This window comes from Molossus molossus, unplaced genomic scaffold, assembly GCF_014108415.1.
Source record: "Molossus molossus isolate mMolMol1 unplaced genomic scaffold, mMolMol1.p scaffold_m16_p_12, whole genome shotgun sequence".
Classification (NCBI taxonomy): Eukaryota; Metazoa; Chordata; class Mammalia; order Chiroptera; family Molossidae; genus Molossus; species Molossus molossus.
In genome coordinates this window covers 98,805,226-98,819,917 of record NW_023425347.1, presented here as the reverse complement: position 1 = coordinate 98,819,917, position 14,692 = coordinate 98,805,226, and the positions used below count along the sequence as shown (strand labels likewise).

The 14,692-nt window shown below is 46.5% G+C and overlaps 1 protein-coding gene across 1 annotated transcript in view; it reads right to left on the bottom strand.

The window, feature by feature from the left end:
• Positions 1-12,540, bottom strand: part of CLSTN1 (calsyntenin 1) — a 66,650-nt gene extending 54,110 nt beyond the window's left edge. The window contains exon 1 of the mRNA XM_036256845.1: positions 12,456-12,540. Coding sequence (XP_036112738.1) covers positions 12,456-12,540 — 85 coding nt within the window. The remainder of the gene's footprint in view (positions 1-12,455) is intronic.
• Between the last annotated feature and the right edge of the window lie 2,152 nt (positions 12,541-14,692).

Genomic DNA, 14,692 nt, shown 5'->3' with positions numbered 1-14,692 from the left:
TCACCTGAGGAAATTTTTCCATTTTTTTGTTCAGATAGAGTGGAAGGGGGAGAGAGAGAAACATCGATGTGAAAGGGACATATTGAGTGGCTGCCATCTGCACGACCGAACCAGGGCCAGGGACAAACTGCAACAGAGGTACGTGGCCTTCGCGGGAACCGAACCTGGGTCTCTCTGGACTGCAGGCCAACGCTCTAACTGCTGAGCCAAACCGGCCAGGGCACATGTCATCATTCTTTAGCATGGGTGAATTCTAGTAAACGCCACATAGAAATCCAATCAAGACTATTTGAAGGTGGTGTAAAATACATTTCTTACTTTATCCTTAGTAAAATACCTGTATACAAAAGAGCAAATTTGATACAGATTTAGGAGTTTAAAAAACTCAATGAACAGTTTTAAATAGCAATTCTTTTTTTCTCTCAATATTTTATTTAATTTTTTTAATTAGTTTATTTTTGTTACAGATGTTTCTCCTTTTTCCCCCATTGCCACCCTCCTCCGGATCCCCGCCCCTCCCCCCCCCCCCCCCCCCCCCCCGCAGCATTGTTGTCTCTGTTCATCGGTTATACATACACGCATATAAATTCAATGGCTTATCTCCGCCCCCCCCCCCCAAGGTTTGTCAGTCTGAATTCTACTTCTATGTCTCTGGGTCTATTTTGTTCATCATAAATAGCAATTCTTAAGTGAAATTTTCTTTGATGAAAAATATTAAGTACACGGACCATGAGTCATTCCTGGAGAAACATTACTAAGTCTTCTGGAAAGGATGACCTGCACGGAGACAGTTCCGGTATGCTGGCCACGCCACGTGTGCACACAGGTCTTGCTGGCCCGTCTCCTCCCTCCTGCTTCCTGTCTTCCAGGTCAAGATCACAAAGAACAGGCCACACCCCTCCTCCTGTCTCAGGCTGGGTCTCTCAGAAGCCAAGTCAAGGGCTCCTCCCTCCTTCTCGACCTGTCTCTCACTGCCTCTCCATTCCAGGTGCAGGCCAACAGATGCCTGATCATGCCTGATGCCCCCCCAGACTTTTAAAGCCACTCTTCCACTTCGAGGCCTACTTACTACAAAATGTTAATGCTCTTCCTTGTCAGTTTATATAATTAGTAATCCAGTGATGGGCATGTGCTGTGGTTTACTGCAAATCTGCCCAATTTTCGCTTTGTTATGGATTAAACAGGTTTCCCACAATCACTTTTGAAGTTTAAACAATTTATAACAATGTTTCCAGGGGAAAATACAATTTGAGTTCCAAGATGAATTCTTAATAGATCAATATAAATTGGTTTTCCAGGTCACCTGGGAACCAGAAACGGGTCCCAGGAAACAATACATCAAGACAGCTAAGCTAAGGCAGCTGACAGACCGTCACTAGACAGCAACAGAGCTGAGATGGTCAAGGAATCAGCCACGGTGAGTTCACGGGACCCGGGCAACCAAATCTGAGGATGGAGATCCTGTTTCAGGAGAAAAAGCTCAATCCGACCAGAATGGACTGATGTTTGTTAGCCAGCACCGGGGGTTCTCAGATGTCCATCACGGGTTCCATCACTGCCCACTGCAGCAGCTTGCCTCGGTTTACCTGTCTACTTAGGTTTCCAAAGATGAGCAGTCACGACTGCTCTGTTCCAAAGTAAGGCTTTGGCCCCCAACGCCCTTCTGCTCCCTTGCAGCACGCAGCTGAGCTTCTAGATAAAACGGGATCTTGGGGACCCTTCCAGCCTTTTCCCTTTCAGGCCGAACCAACCCACCCTGGCCTGATGGCCCATATTTGCTTTCTTACTGCCCCTGGCTTCACTCTGTCCATCAGCACTGAAAACCACATCTGCACATATTTAATAAGAAAAAAAACTCAACAAAGACACACTTTCCTTATGCATTACTTTTTTACAGGAGTAAAAAATCTCAAACCTTTCAAGAATACTCAGAAAGAAAAATTCTAGGAAAAAAATGGGGTTAAGAAACTTTATCAACTGAATAAGCAAACATGTATTAATCACTAGCATTTATGACCAATCTAAGACATTTCATAGAACAAACATTAATGTTGCTATTAATACAAGTCTTCATTAGGGGAACAGCTATGTTATAAAATTATCTCATTGGTACTTGTTCCTCCAGTTAGTAAGGTTTAAAAAGATCAGATTTCAAATTTTAAAAAGCATTTATGTCATTTTCTAGCCTAGGCTTTAAATATTTAGAAGATGCTTATTAGTTGCTTCTTTTAATTAAGCAAGAGGAGGCTCCACACACTTAGGAATGGACTTTTTAAACTTGCCAACTGAAAATGCTCTATTCAGGAATCCTGGCTAGATATTAACAGAAGCAAGATCAGAAATGTTGCCAACTCAGGGCTTCATAATCCGGGCTGCGGATTATCAAGGCGTCCTAACATTAGCACATCACTAGCAACTAAGGGGCTCAAATACTGAGCATGGCTGCTGCCCACCTCCTAGTCCCTGCACCATTCCTTCTATAACTGTAGCTCAATGTAAATGGGGCCTAGGGAGAAAATGAAATGCAAGCCCATGCATTCTGCTACTTATTAGCTAGCTCTTCTGGTAAATGTTTGAAATGCATGCAAAAAAGAAAAAAAGAGCCCTGGCCGGTTTAGCTCAGCGGTTAGAGCGTCGGCCTGCGGTACAGAGAGACCCGGGTTCGGTTCCCGCTAAGGGCATGTACCTCGGTTGCAGTTTGTCCCCGGCCCTGGTTGGTCATGCGGGTGGCAGCCACTCGATGTGTCCCTTCACATCGATGTTTCTCTCTCTCTTCCTCTCTCTCCCTCCCGCTCTATCTGACCAAAAAATGGAAAAATGTCCTCGGGTGAGGATAAAAAAAAAAGAAAAAAAGGAATTATCAGAGAATTTTGTGTGTTGGTTGGTTTGCTTATTTATTTGTTTTAATCCTCACCCAAGCATATTTTTTCTATTTATCTTCAGGTAGGGAGGGAGGGAGGAACATTGATGTAAGGGAACAGGGCTGGGGACAAACTGCAACCCAGGTACGTGCCCTTAACTGGAATCAAACCCATAACTCATTAGTCTGCGGGCGGACACTCTGACAGCTGAGCCAAACCGGTCAGGACTATCGGGGAATTTTAATTATTTCTGTTATCCTTGTTACTAAGTCTATAAGTAATAGGAAACCGGCATGAATTAGTCAAGGCATTCTAAAGGTAAACATAACCTGCTTGCTGCAAAGGCTCTAAATCCCCCAATCAAAAGCAACCCTGTTCCTCAATTAGCCTCCACTGTCTACTGTGAACTTAGTGTAGTCTGTCCTTTGTTAGGTGCTGAAGACAGAGAACAGTGTGCAGCCTCCACCCTGTGGCCACCAGAGAATAAGTCTTCCAATGAGGGGAGAGAGCATCAGTGGGGAAGTGGCCCCAGGGGGGCTGTGCATCAGCTGGCTCATTGGAAAGGGTGCCCCGAGGACCAAGGGCTCTGGCTACCGTCTCAGGGCCAGGCCCACACTCTGACTATGAATACTCTGCAGTATACGTCTGTCAACATCCAGGGCTGGTTTCCTGAGTGTGATGAGCCCCGTGCTTGGTTTAATGCTTCTGCCCTCTTGAAATTCTTAGTTTTTGAACAAAGGGCCCTGCACTTTGATTCTACACTGGGCCGCATGCATCATGCAGCTCAATATTCATCATTGACGGCATCTAAAATATGCAAAATTAAATGTGACTGGACTCTGCATTTAAGATGGAATAAATTATGTTCTTTACAGGCCACTTACACAAATCTTTGTTAAGTTTTACACACTTCAATTTAAGTTTACGATATTGAATCGTTTTTTCTTGGTTATACTTAAAATGAAAGTACTGTATTATATAAGAAACACTTTGGCAGTATTAGGAAGAGCCCAGAATAAATATGTCTTTGTTAGACTTTAAGTAGGTATTAAACAAAGATGGCATTCATTTTTATTGAGTTTTAAAAATTCTCTTTAAATCTAAAGACATATTTCTGTTTTATACTATGACTGAAAATTAGGTAAGTAATGAATAGTAAATTAAAGAATAAAAGTCAAAGAACCAGCCCTGGCCAGGTGGCTCAGTTGGTTGGAGTGTTGTCCCATTCACCAAGGGTTGAGGGTTCAATTCCCAGTTAGGGCACATACCTGGGTTGCAGGTTCAATCCCCAATCAGGTGCATACGGGAGGCAATTGATTGATGTTTCTCTCTCACATCAATGTTTCTCTCTCTCTCAAATCAATAAAAACATATCCTCAAGTGAGGATTAAAAAAAAATAAAAAATCAAAGAACCAGACAAAATAATATACTTGAACAAAGCACACATTTTAGCCAATTAGCCTAGCAAGAACTAAAGAAATGTAATTTTCTAAACTAGTTGTAGTTTCAGAATTCTAGTGATTCTTCTAGTCCCTTACATAAAGTTAAACCGGACCCAGAACCCAGCCAGCCAGTCAGCCTGGCCGTGACCAGGCTGGTCCCTGTCACTCAGCCTGCAGCACCCCCGCTCGCTCAGGTCAGAGCCAGAGGCCAGGGCCGGGGCGGGGCCGGTGCTGGACCGCAAGCGCAGCTTGGCTTGGTCTTTCTTGAAGTGACAGGTGGCGACAACAAAGAGCTGCAGGGCTGGATGTCACCAAAGATTTGAAGGATTGATAAGATTTAGTCCTAAGGAAAGCTGACTCAAGGCTCAAACAATGTTTTAAAGAACAGGGTTGATTTGTGCGCGAGCAAGTGCCCAGGCCGAGGGATCACTGTCGGGACGTGTGAAGACAGGTCTGTTTGACGGGAAGTCTGCTTACGTGGAGAGGACAAACCTTTCAAAGCTCCTTTCAACCAAAGTCGAAGGTCCTGGGTAGGAATGATATGGGAGATACTGGCAAAGGAAGAAGCTGGTTGGAGAAAGTGCCAGTTTATCCCTAGAGCAGGAAAAAAGTCAGTGACTTAAAACTCTAATAAGGAGCCCTGGCCAGTTTGGCTCAGCGGTTAGAGCATCGGCCCACGGACTGGAGAGTCCCAGGTTTGGTTCCTGCTAAGGGCACGTACCTCGGTTGCAATTTGTCTCCGGCCCCAGTTGGGGTCGTGTGGGTGGCAACCACTCGATGTGTCTCTCTCACGTTGATGTTTCTCTCTCTTCCGCTCTTTCTGAAGATAAATGCAAAAATGTCTTCGAGTGAGGATAAAAAAAAAAAAAAACTCTAATAAGGAAACTCTCAAAGGTCGCCAATTCAATTCCCAGTCGGGGCACATGCCCAGGTTGCGGGTTCAATCCCCAATTGGGGTGCATTCGGGAGGCAACTGATCCATGTTTCTCTCTCACACTGATGTTTCTCTCTCCCCCTTCCTCTCTAAAATAACTAACTAAATAAAAATAAATCAACAGAAGTCTGACAACTGTGAAATATGTATCTAGTCAGAAAGATGCTCCTGGAGTAATCTGGGGTCAAGAGGGAATGTAGGACGGTGCAGCCACTGTGGAAAATGGTCTAGCAGTGTCTCAAGATGTTCAACACAGCATTACTGAAAGACCCAGCAATTCCCCTCCTAGGTATAGACTCAAGAGAACTGAAAATACATGTCCACACAAGGACCTGTACACGAAAGTTCACAGCAGCCACGAAGTGGAAAGCAGCTCGTGTCCACCAGCTGGCGAGTGGAGAAGCAAACGGGGTATGTCTGCAGACGGAACACTGCCTTGGTCTGTTTGGGCTGCTGTAACAAAGTAACACACTGGACGGCTCATCAACAACGGACATTTATTTCTCACATTCTGGAGGCTGGACCCAGATCAAGGTGCCAGGAAATTTGGTGTCTGGTGAGAGCTCACTTTCTGGTTCTTCGACAGCCGTGTTCTTGCTGTGTCTGCACTTGGTGGACAGGGCAAGAGACATTTCTGAAGTCTCTTTTACAAGGGCACTAACCCCATCCATGAGGGCTCCGCCCTTGTGAACTAATCACCCCTCCAAAACCTACCTCCAAATACTGTGACATTGGGGGTTAGGTTTTGACATATAAATTTTGGAGGGACACAAACCTATAGCAAATATTATTCAGCCATAAAAAGAAATAAAGTTCTGCACAAGCTATAACATGGATGAATACTGAAAACGCCACGCCAAGTCCAAGAAGCCAGTTACAAAAGGCCACGTGCTGTATGCTTCCATTGCTGACATGCCCAGAACAGGCAGATCCAGATTAGTGGTTGCCAGGGATGGAGGAAGGGGAATTCGGAGTGACAGCTAGGGGCTATGGGGTTTCTTTTTGGGGTGATGAAAACATTCTGAAGTTAGATAGTGGTGACGGTTGCACACTGAATTGTGTACTTTTCCAAGGATAAATGTTGTGTATGAATTATATTTCAATAAATCTGTTTAAACATTTTTTTTTTTTTTTAAAGAGTAGATGTAGGGCCCAGCCAGTGTGGCTCAGTGGACTGAACATCGTCCCATAGACCAGGAGGTCCTAGTTCAATTCCTGGTCGGGCACATGCCCAGGTTGCAAGCTCAATCCCCGGCGGGGGGGGGGGGGGGGCTTGTGGGGAGCGGCCGATCAATGTATCTCTCTCACATTGATGTTTTCTATCTCTCTCCCCCTTCCTCTCTCTCTAAAAAATCAATTTAAAAAAACATAAAATAACAGAGTAGCCATTGCCAGTTTGGTTCAGTGGTTAGAGTGTCAGCCCAAGGACCAAAGAGTTGCGAGTTTGACTCCGGTCAAGGCAGGAACCTCAGTTACAATTTGATCCCCGGCCCTGGTCGGGGTCCTGCGGGAGGCAACCAATCAATGTGTCTCTCTCATGTGGATGTTTTTCTCTCTCCTCCTCCTCCTCCCACTCTATCTGAATAAAAAATGGAAAAATGTCCTCGCATGAGGATTAAAAAAAGAAAGAAAGAAATTATAGATCAAGGTAGACTTGAAAAGCCACAGACTCGAGAAGTTCTTGTCACAAGAGTCAGACTGGTCCAAAACAGACGACTGTAAGATGAGATTCATGTCCGACCAAAGGTTACAAAACAACATGACTCTTCCTTTATTAGGCTACCGACCACCTACTTCTTCTTTTTTTTTTTTAATCCCCACCCGAGGACATTTTTCCATTTTTTGTTCAGACAAAGTGGGGGGAGGGGGGGAGAGAGAAACATCGATGTGAAAGGGACACATTGAGGGGCTGCCACCCCCACGACCAACCAGGACCAGGGACAAACGGCAACCGAGGTACATGCCCTTAGCGGGAACCAAACCCGAGAGGGACCACAGGCCGACGCTCTAACCACTGAGCAAAATCGGCCAGGGCCCGACCACCTACTTCTTACAGGGGTTTTGGAATGGAAGGAAGGTAGCTTTCAGATGTGTTTTATAGATTTTTAAGATGTTCTAAATTCAGTTACTTTGAAATAACTAAATCTTCGCCTAGAACTTTAAAAATAAAAAAGCCTTAGCAACAGATCTAGTGACAAAATTTAATCTAATAATATCAACCTACAGCTAAATGAGAAAAATGAACAAAAATATTCCTGAAACAGGGGAGAAAGGACCCACAAACAGGAACAAGTGAACGCCACACTCCACTCCCCAGGTGGTGGGGCTCTGTGGAAGAGCTGGGCCCCCTGCCTCAGCCTGACTCCAGGCAGGGAGCTGTTGGAGTTTGAGGTTCCTATCCCTGGCCTGCACAGTCTCTACTGGTGTCAGTTTTGAGGGCTGTTTTTTGAACAGTGCAAGAATACAACACTGCATAAATCATTCCCACCACTCTTTTTTTATTTTTTAATCCTCACACAAGAATATTTTTTCCATTGATTTTTTTTTTTTTTTTTAGATGGAGTGGGAAGGAGGAAGGGAAAGAGAGACAGAGAGAGAGAGTGAAACATCAATGTGAGAAAGACACACTGGTTGGTTGCCTCCCACACAACCCTAACTAGGGCCAAGGATCAAACCTGCAACCCAGAAATCGAACCTGAGACTCTGGTCCGTGGGCTGATGCACTGAGCCAAACCAGCCAGGGCCATTCCCATCACTCTTGAATCCATATCCCTGAAGCTCTGCATTTTATAACAAATCAATATCTTAAATTTCAGTTATAAAAAGACGACATACCCTGGCAGGTTTGGCTCAGCGGTTAGAGCATCAGCCCACAAACCAGAGAGTCCAGGTGTGGTTCCCGCTAAGGGCGTGTACATCAGTTGCAGTTTGTCCCCAGCCCCAGTTGGGGTCACGTGGGTGGCAACCAGTTGATGTGTCTCTCTCACATCGATGTTTCTCTCTCTCTTCCTCCCTCTCTCCCTCCCCCTCTATCTGAAGATAAATACAAAAATGTCCTCAGGTGAGGATAAAAAAAAAAAAAGATACAACATTTCTTCAAGTACCTCTGCTCTTACCAAATGAGGACCACAGAAAAAGCAAGGCCTATACAAAAGCATAATAATTTAAAACCTCAATTAACCAGAACATATGAGAAACAAACTGGGTAATTTCTGGGATAGTCCAATCCCCTATTTTGTTTCAACTCTCATAAATGAAAACCTTATCCAAAAAATGACATTTTCCTGCCTTAGAAGGCAATAATAAAAATAATCCAATCCTTTTCCATGTCCTAAAGTTTTAACATCCCTCAGGCTCCTCATTTTAAACATGAAAAGTTGGTTTAATAAACATAAATAAATTCTGACAGTAGCATCATGTAATCACAGGATTTTCTTTTTTATTTATTTGCAAAAAAATTTTTTTAATCCTCACCTGAAGACATTTCTGCATTTATCTTCAGATAGAGCGGGAGGGGAAAAGGGAGGAAGAGAGAAACATTGATGTGAGAGAAACACATCGGGTGGTGGCCACCCACACAACCCCAACCAGGCCGGGGACAAACTGCAACCGAGGGACGTGCCCTTAGCGGGAACACAACCCAGGTCTCTCTGGTCCATGGGCCAACGCTCTAACTGCTGAGCCAAACTAGCCAGGGCTTTTATTTTATTTGAAATTTTTATTAATTTATTTTTGTTACAGATCTTTCCCTTCCCCCCCCCCCAGACACCCTCCTCCCGATCCCACCCCCCTGCCTCCCAGTATTGTTGTCTATGTCCATTGGTTAGATTAAGGAGAATACTGAAGTCTATATTCGAAAGACGTTTTCCTCAAAGTTGCTTCTGAAGAACAAGGTAACAAATTAAGAAACAAACCATTTTCTAAAAAGGTGTAGGTCCTGGCTGGTTTGGCTCAGCAGCTGGAGCATTGGCCCTTGGACTACAAAGTCGCGGGTTCGATTCCAGTCAAGGGCACGTACCTCAGTTGCGGTTAGGCCCTGGCCCTGGTCCAGGTCATGCAGGAGGCAACCAGTCGGTATGTCTCTCTCACGTCGATGTTTCTCTCTCTCTTCCTCTCTCCCCCCCACTCTATCTGAAGATAAACAGAAAAATATCCTTGGGTAAGGATTAAAAAAATAAAATAAAAAGGTGGAGAATTACAGTATTTTTTTAATGGACTCAAAGTGGTAGCCAGAGCTACAATCTTCAAAAGCTGCTATTGATTTTTATGATCTAATATCTCCAACACTATAATCATGACCTAATTACCTCCCCAAAGCCCCACCTCCAAATACTGTAACATTAGGGGTTAGGTTTCAACATGTGAATTTTGGAGGGACACAAACCTATAGCAAATATTATTCAGCCATAAGAAAAAATAAAATCCTTGAAAAATTACCTACTGATAAATTCTGATATCCATGTTGCAGAATTTACATTATTTCACTCATGTCTATAATGCTTTTTTCGGTACATAACATTTATTTGTCAGATAAAAACAGGATACACATTTGCAAACAAACAGACCAAACACCCTTCTATCTTAGGGCATATGTTGTAGCGAGACTGACAATAAACAAAATAAGTAAATAACAAAGGGTGTCAGAGCAAGCACTATGGGAAAAAGGAAAACTGAAGCAGGGAGGGAGGATTCAGGGGATGGTGAGAGGGATAAAATTTCAAATAGTAATAAACCTTCCTGAGAAGTCTGCATACAAACAGAAAAATAAGCCAATATTATTTATTTAGTTTTGAGGTGCATTACATGCTCGCATTTGGGTTTTTTAATATTCACAGAAGCTATTTTCTCTATTTCATTTTGTTTCCTCATAATTGGCAGGAGAGAAGGCAGGCTGTCTAGATTCTGCCACGGATACTTCTCCTAATATTTTGTTTTACTTGATGTTTTTTAAGAACTATAGCTACAACTAAAGTGAAATTTAGGATTCTCCATAAAACAATTAATAGTCAAAATGCAATTTATTTTATTTTGTAATTTTTTTAAATTTATATATTTATTGATTTTTTAGAGAGAGGAAGGGAGAGAGATAGAAACATCCATGTGAGAAACATCGATGGGCTGCCTCCTGCATGCCCCCACTGGGGATCAAGCCCCAAACCCAGGTATGTGCCATAATAGAATCGAACTAGGACCTCTCAGTCCATGGGATGATGCTCAATCCACTGAGCCACACCAGCCAGACATCAAAATGCAATTTAGATTACAAAACTTAACATTCTCTCTATGGCAATTTCTATGTGATCTATGTTATCTTATTAAAATTTATTAGAGGTAGCTAGAGTATGAACAGCAGTTCCTAATGTCACACTTTTGCAGCAGTAAAAAAAAAATTCAGATATGTGAAATGATTATCTTAAAATAAGCCCACAGAACGTGTCTCCACAAATTGTATATTTACATAAAAAATTAATTTGTAACATTTTGAAATGAAATTGTTTTATCAGCATTTCATGCAATATTCATGAAACCTTTTCTAACTTGCAAGCTGAAAAAAAATAACAAATGCAACAGAATAACTGATATTTAAATGTTTTTATTTTGAAGGCTAAGAATTTTTAGGAAAGCTTAGAGAAAGTTAGCAAATTACAAAGGACTCAAGTCATCTTTCACATAAGACTTCTGTTAGGACGTCATAATGAAGATATTTGATATTGAAATTTATACTGTTTAAGTTATGTCAATAATGCCAATGGGCTAATTAACCTATTTGCCAACTCAATAATGAGAAACAAATGTAGGTGAATAGACAAAAAAAAAGAAATAAAAAAAGATTTTAACAGGAAATGTCATCACTGACTACACTAAATACATCTGAACTATTCCCCAAATACCCAACCCCATGCACATACTTAAAAAATGTTTTTGAAAAAAAAAAAAAATGTTTTTGTCCCAAGAGAAGCAAAGCTTGGACATTTTTGCTTGGCTATATTAGACTTTCAGACCTACATCCCACATCTGGAAAGAACATTTCAAACCTAACTTGATGTAACTTTTCAAAATCACACTGAAAGCAATTCGATACTTTGTCTAAGATCTGAATTTGACGAAATCAACAGAATGTTAGAAATGAAATAAAAGAAGTACTCAAAGTTTATCATTCTCCATGTGAAGAAAGTAACATGGAACAAAAGACGCATTTGCCTCTTTTGCCCCTTAGATTCTTAACACCGTAGTTCTCTCCATATGTCATGCCAAGGAAGAGAATTTTTAAAAGCTTGCTAAATTGAAATACGACCATTTCATCTAGACTTGCATCAACCCTACCCCCAATTTTTTTAATTAAAAAAATCAGAAGAATAGATCCAAGTCCTCTATAAACTACGCCTGGATTACTTTGCTCCGAGGCCAAGGAAAACGGTTCCGATTCCAAGATCCGTTCGGAAGCATATATCTGCAATGCGTAAGCTTTTCGTTGGCAAGATTAGTCAGTATCAGAAAGCATGTAACATTTAAAAGGTTAAACGCACGAAGGTTGAAACAACAACATAACCAATTCACTAAGAAAGACGTGTGGCCAAGTCACCACGAAACAATTTCGGCCCTAAGGAATCAAAGAGGGCTTTCTTGTTTCTGTTGAGACCACGGAGCCTCTGCACGGTCTCAAGTACCCTCAGCAAAAGGTGCACCAAGGCGGCGGGGGTGTTGGAGACACAGGGTGAGACCTCGGTCGGGAACCTCATCACAGCCTCACCTTTGGGTGAAAAGGTGGGAGGGGGCAAGAAGTTTCCGCTTCTGCTCGCTCGCCGAAAGGACCCTGGGAGGAGGAGGGAAGGGGCGAAGACGCGGGGCCCGCGGTGGACGCGGGACCTCGGAAGGGATGCGGAGGAGTGGGCTCTTATGTAAGCACACACGGAAAGCTGTGCCGCACCCGCAGCCCCGTGCGCATCGGAGACACCAACACGTCCACGGCATCTCCCCCGGGGCGCAGCCCCAGCCTGCGGGCGCTGACGAGCAAGGGGACCGACCCTTCTGCCGGGCTGCACGTCCCCCAGATCGGCGCCGCCGCCGCCACCCGGGGCTGCGCTGGGGGCGGCCGGGACCCCGGAGCCCTGCCCGGGACGGAGCCCGCTCCCCCGAGCGCCTGCAGCGCGCGCCCACGGCCTCCCGCGCCCCGACCCCCGTCCCCGCCCTGCTCCCGGCCCCGGCCCCGGCCTTACCTCGCGCGGCCCAGACGCCGCCGCCGCACAGCAGCCCGGCCAGCAGCAGCCAGGAGGCCGGGGCGGGCGCGGGGCGGCGCAGCATCGCTCGGGCTCCCGGCGCCGTGGCCGGCCCTTGGCGGGAGGCAGGGAGGCGCGCGGGGCGCGAGCGGGGCTCTGGGGCCCGGGGCCGGCTGCTTCGCGCCGCGGCGAGCACCGGGGTCCGCGGAGGAGCCGCCGCCTGCCTCTGGGCCGCGCGCTCGGGCCGCGAGCGCCTCCCCTCCGCGGAGGCAGCGCTTCGCTGGAGGCAGCGGCACCAACTAAGATGGCGGCAGCGCTCTCTCTCGGGTCCGCCAGGGGACCCGGCTGGGGGCGGGGCGGCGGCGGGCGGGGACGGGCGGGAGGAGAGCGGCGGCCGGGCGCGCGCTCGGCGCCAGAGGGAGGGCGGGGGAGGGGCGCGCGCCCGCGGGGACGCGTCCGGGGGGTGGTTCCCGAGCGGACGGGAGGGCCCGGGACTGCACCCGCCCCGGCCGCCGCCTAGAGCATCAGCCCTGCATCCCCACGCGCGATCCCAGGAACCGGGCGAGCGGCACCCGGGGCCCGAGCCTCCCCTCCTGCCCGTCCCACCCCCAAGGAGCGCAGACCCCGCTGGAGGGGGCAGCCCGGGGGCCCTGAGCGCCAACACCTTGGCCATTCCGAGCGAGTGGCGTCGCCTCCCAGAACCTCGGTGTCGTCTTCTGCCAAGTAGAGGTGCTGAGAGGGAGCCCGCGAACTCGCGAAAGGTGCTCGAGGGAGGATGCGAGGCCGGCGGGCCGCGCTGTGTAAACAGCTGCCCTGCAGGGCCGGGGTCCAGCCCGGCGCGGGTGGGGCGACGGCCTGTCCCCGGAGTCCTGAATTGATCTCAAGATGCCTCGTTTGCTGAAGAAATCCGTTGTGGCTTTTTAAAGGTGGCTGTGCACTGGCCCTCTTTAGAAGATCTTAACGTGATGCTAGCATTCCTTTAGAAGTGCGGAGATCCAAATGGATAAAAGGGTCCCTCCGGTAGATCCCTACACGGGTCTTGGGTCCTCCCCTTTTCCTCCAGTCCTAGGCCCCCACCTCCCCTGGACCCCCTGGAGCACCCCACACTGGAGGAAAGCACTGGAACAGTGATGGAGGGCTCCTGTGGGCCAGATGAATACACTGGGCCGGATGACTTATCCAGTTGAGACAACTGCTGTAAAAAGAAATATGGGCCCCGGCCCTGGCCTGTTTGGCTCAGCGGTGCAGTGGTTCTCAACCTTCCTAATGTGACGACCCTTTAATTCAGGTCCTCATGTTGTGGTGACCCCCAACCATAAAATTACTTTCGTTGTTACTTCATAGCTGTAATTTTGCTACTGTTATGTCTGAGGCAACCCCTGTGAAAGGGTTGTTCCACCCCCAAAGGGGTCGCAACCCACAGGTTGAGAACCACTGGGTTAGAGTGTGGGCCTGCAGACTGAAGAGTCACAGGTTCAATTCCTGGTCAAGGGCACGCACATCATACCTTGCAGGTTGGATCCCCAGCCCCATCTGAGTCAGGCAGGAGACAACCAATCATGTCTCTCGCTCTTGCTCTCTCTCTCCCCCTTCTTCCCTTCCACTCTCTCTAAAATGCAATGGAAAAATATCCTCAGGTGAGGATAAAATATATATATATATTGGCCCTCTAGGACAGAACAGTGGCATTAGGGAGACACCAACAGCAAAAGTCAAATGAATTATTTGAATTATGTGAATTATTCCAGATTGTGCTGGAAGAACTGTCAAAGGTGATTCACTGCTCAAGGACTGGCACGGTGTTTGCTGGCTGGTGGGTGGGTCTGGCTGGCTGGAGGGCTTGTGGAGACTAGTTTGGAGTGGGGTGGAAGGAGTGGGCAGCGATGGAGGCTGGGAGGGAATGAGTCACTCCGTTTGTGGAGAGTGGAAGACTTATTTAGGAGAGTAGTGCACTGGTGAGGAGCCCAAAGAGCTAGCTTGAGGGACCTTAAGTGACAGGATGAGGGATTTGGACTTAATCCTACAGGGACAGCCTTGAACAGCAGTGAACAGGGGCGTGATGTGACTCGAGGAGGATTTCAAAGCAACCTAATGAAGCTCTTCCCTGTCTTTTGTCCCTCAAAGGCATCCTCAACCAAAGCCTGAAGATTCCACCTCTGCTTCTCCTGCCACCCCTCCCCTGAGTCCAGCAGGCCTAGGCTCTCCTTGGGTGGACCCTCCAAGGCAGCTGCTTGGCC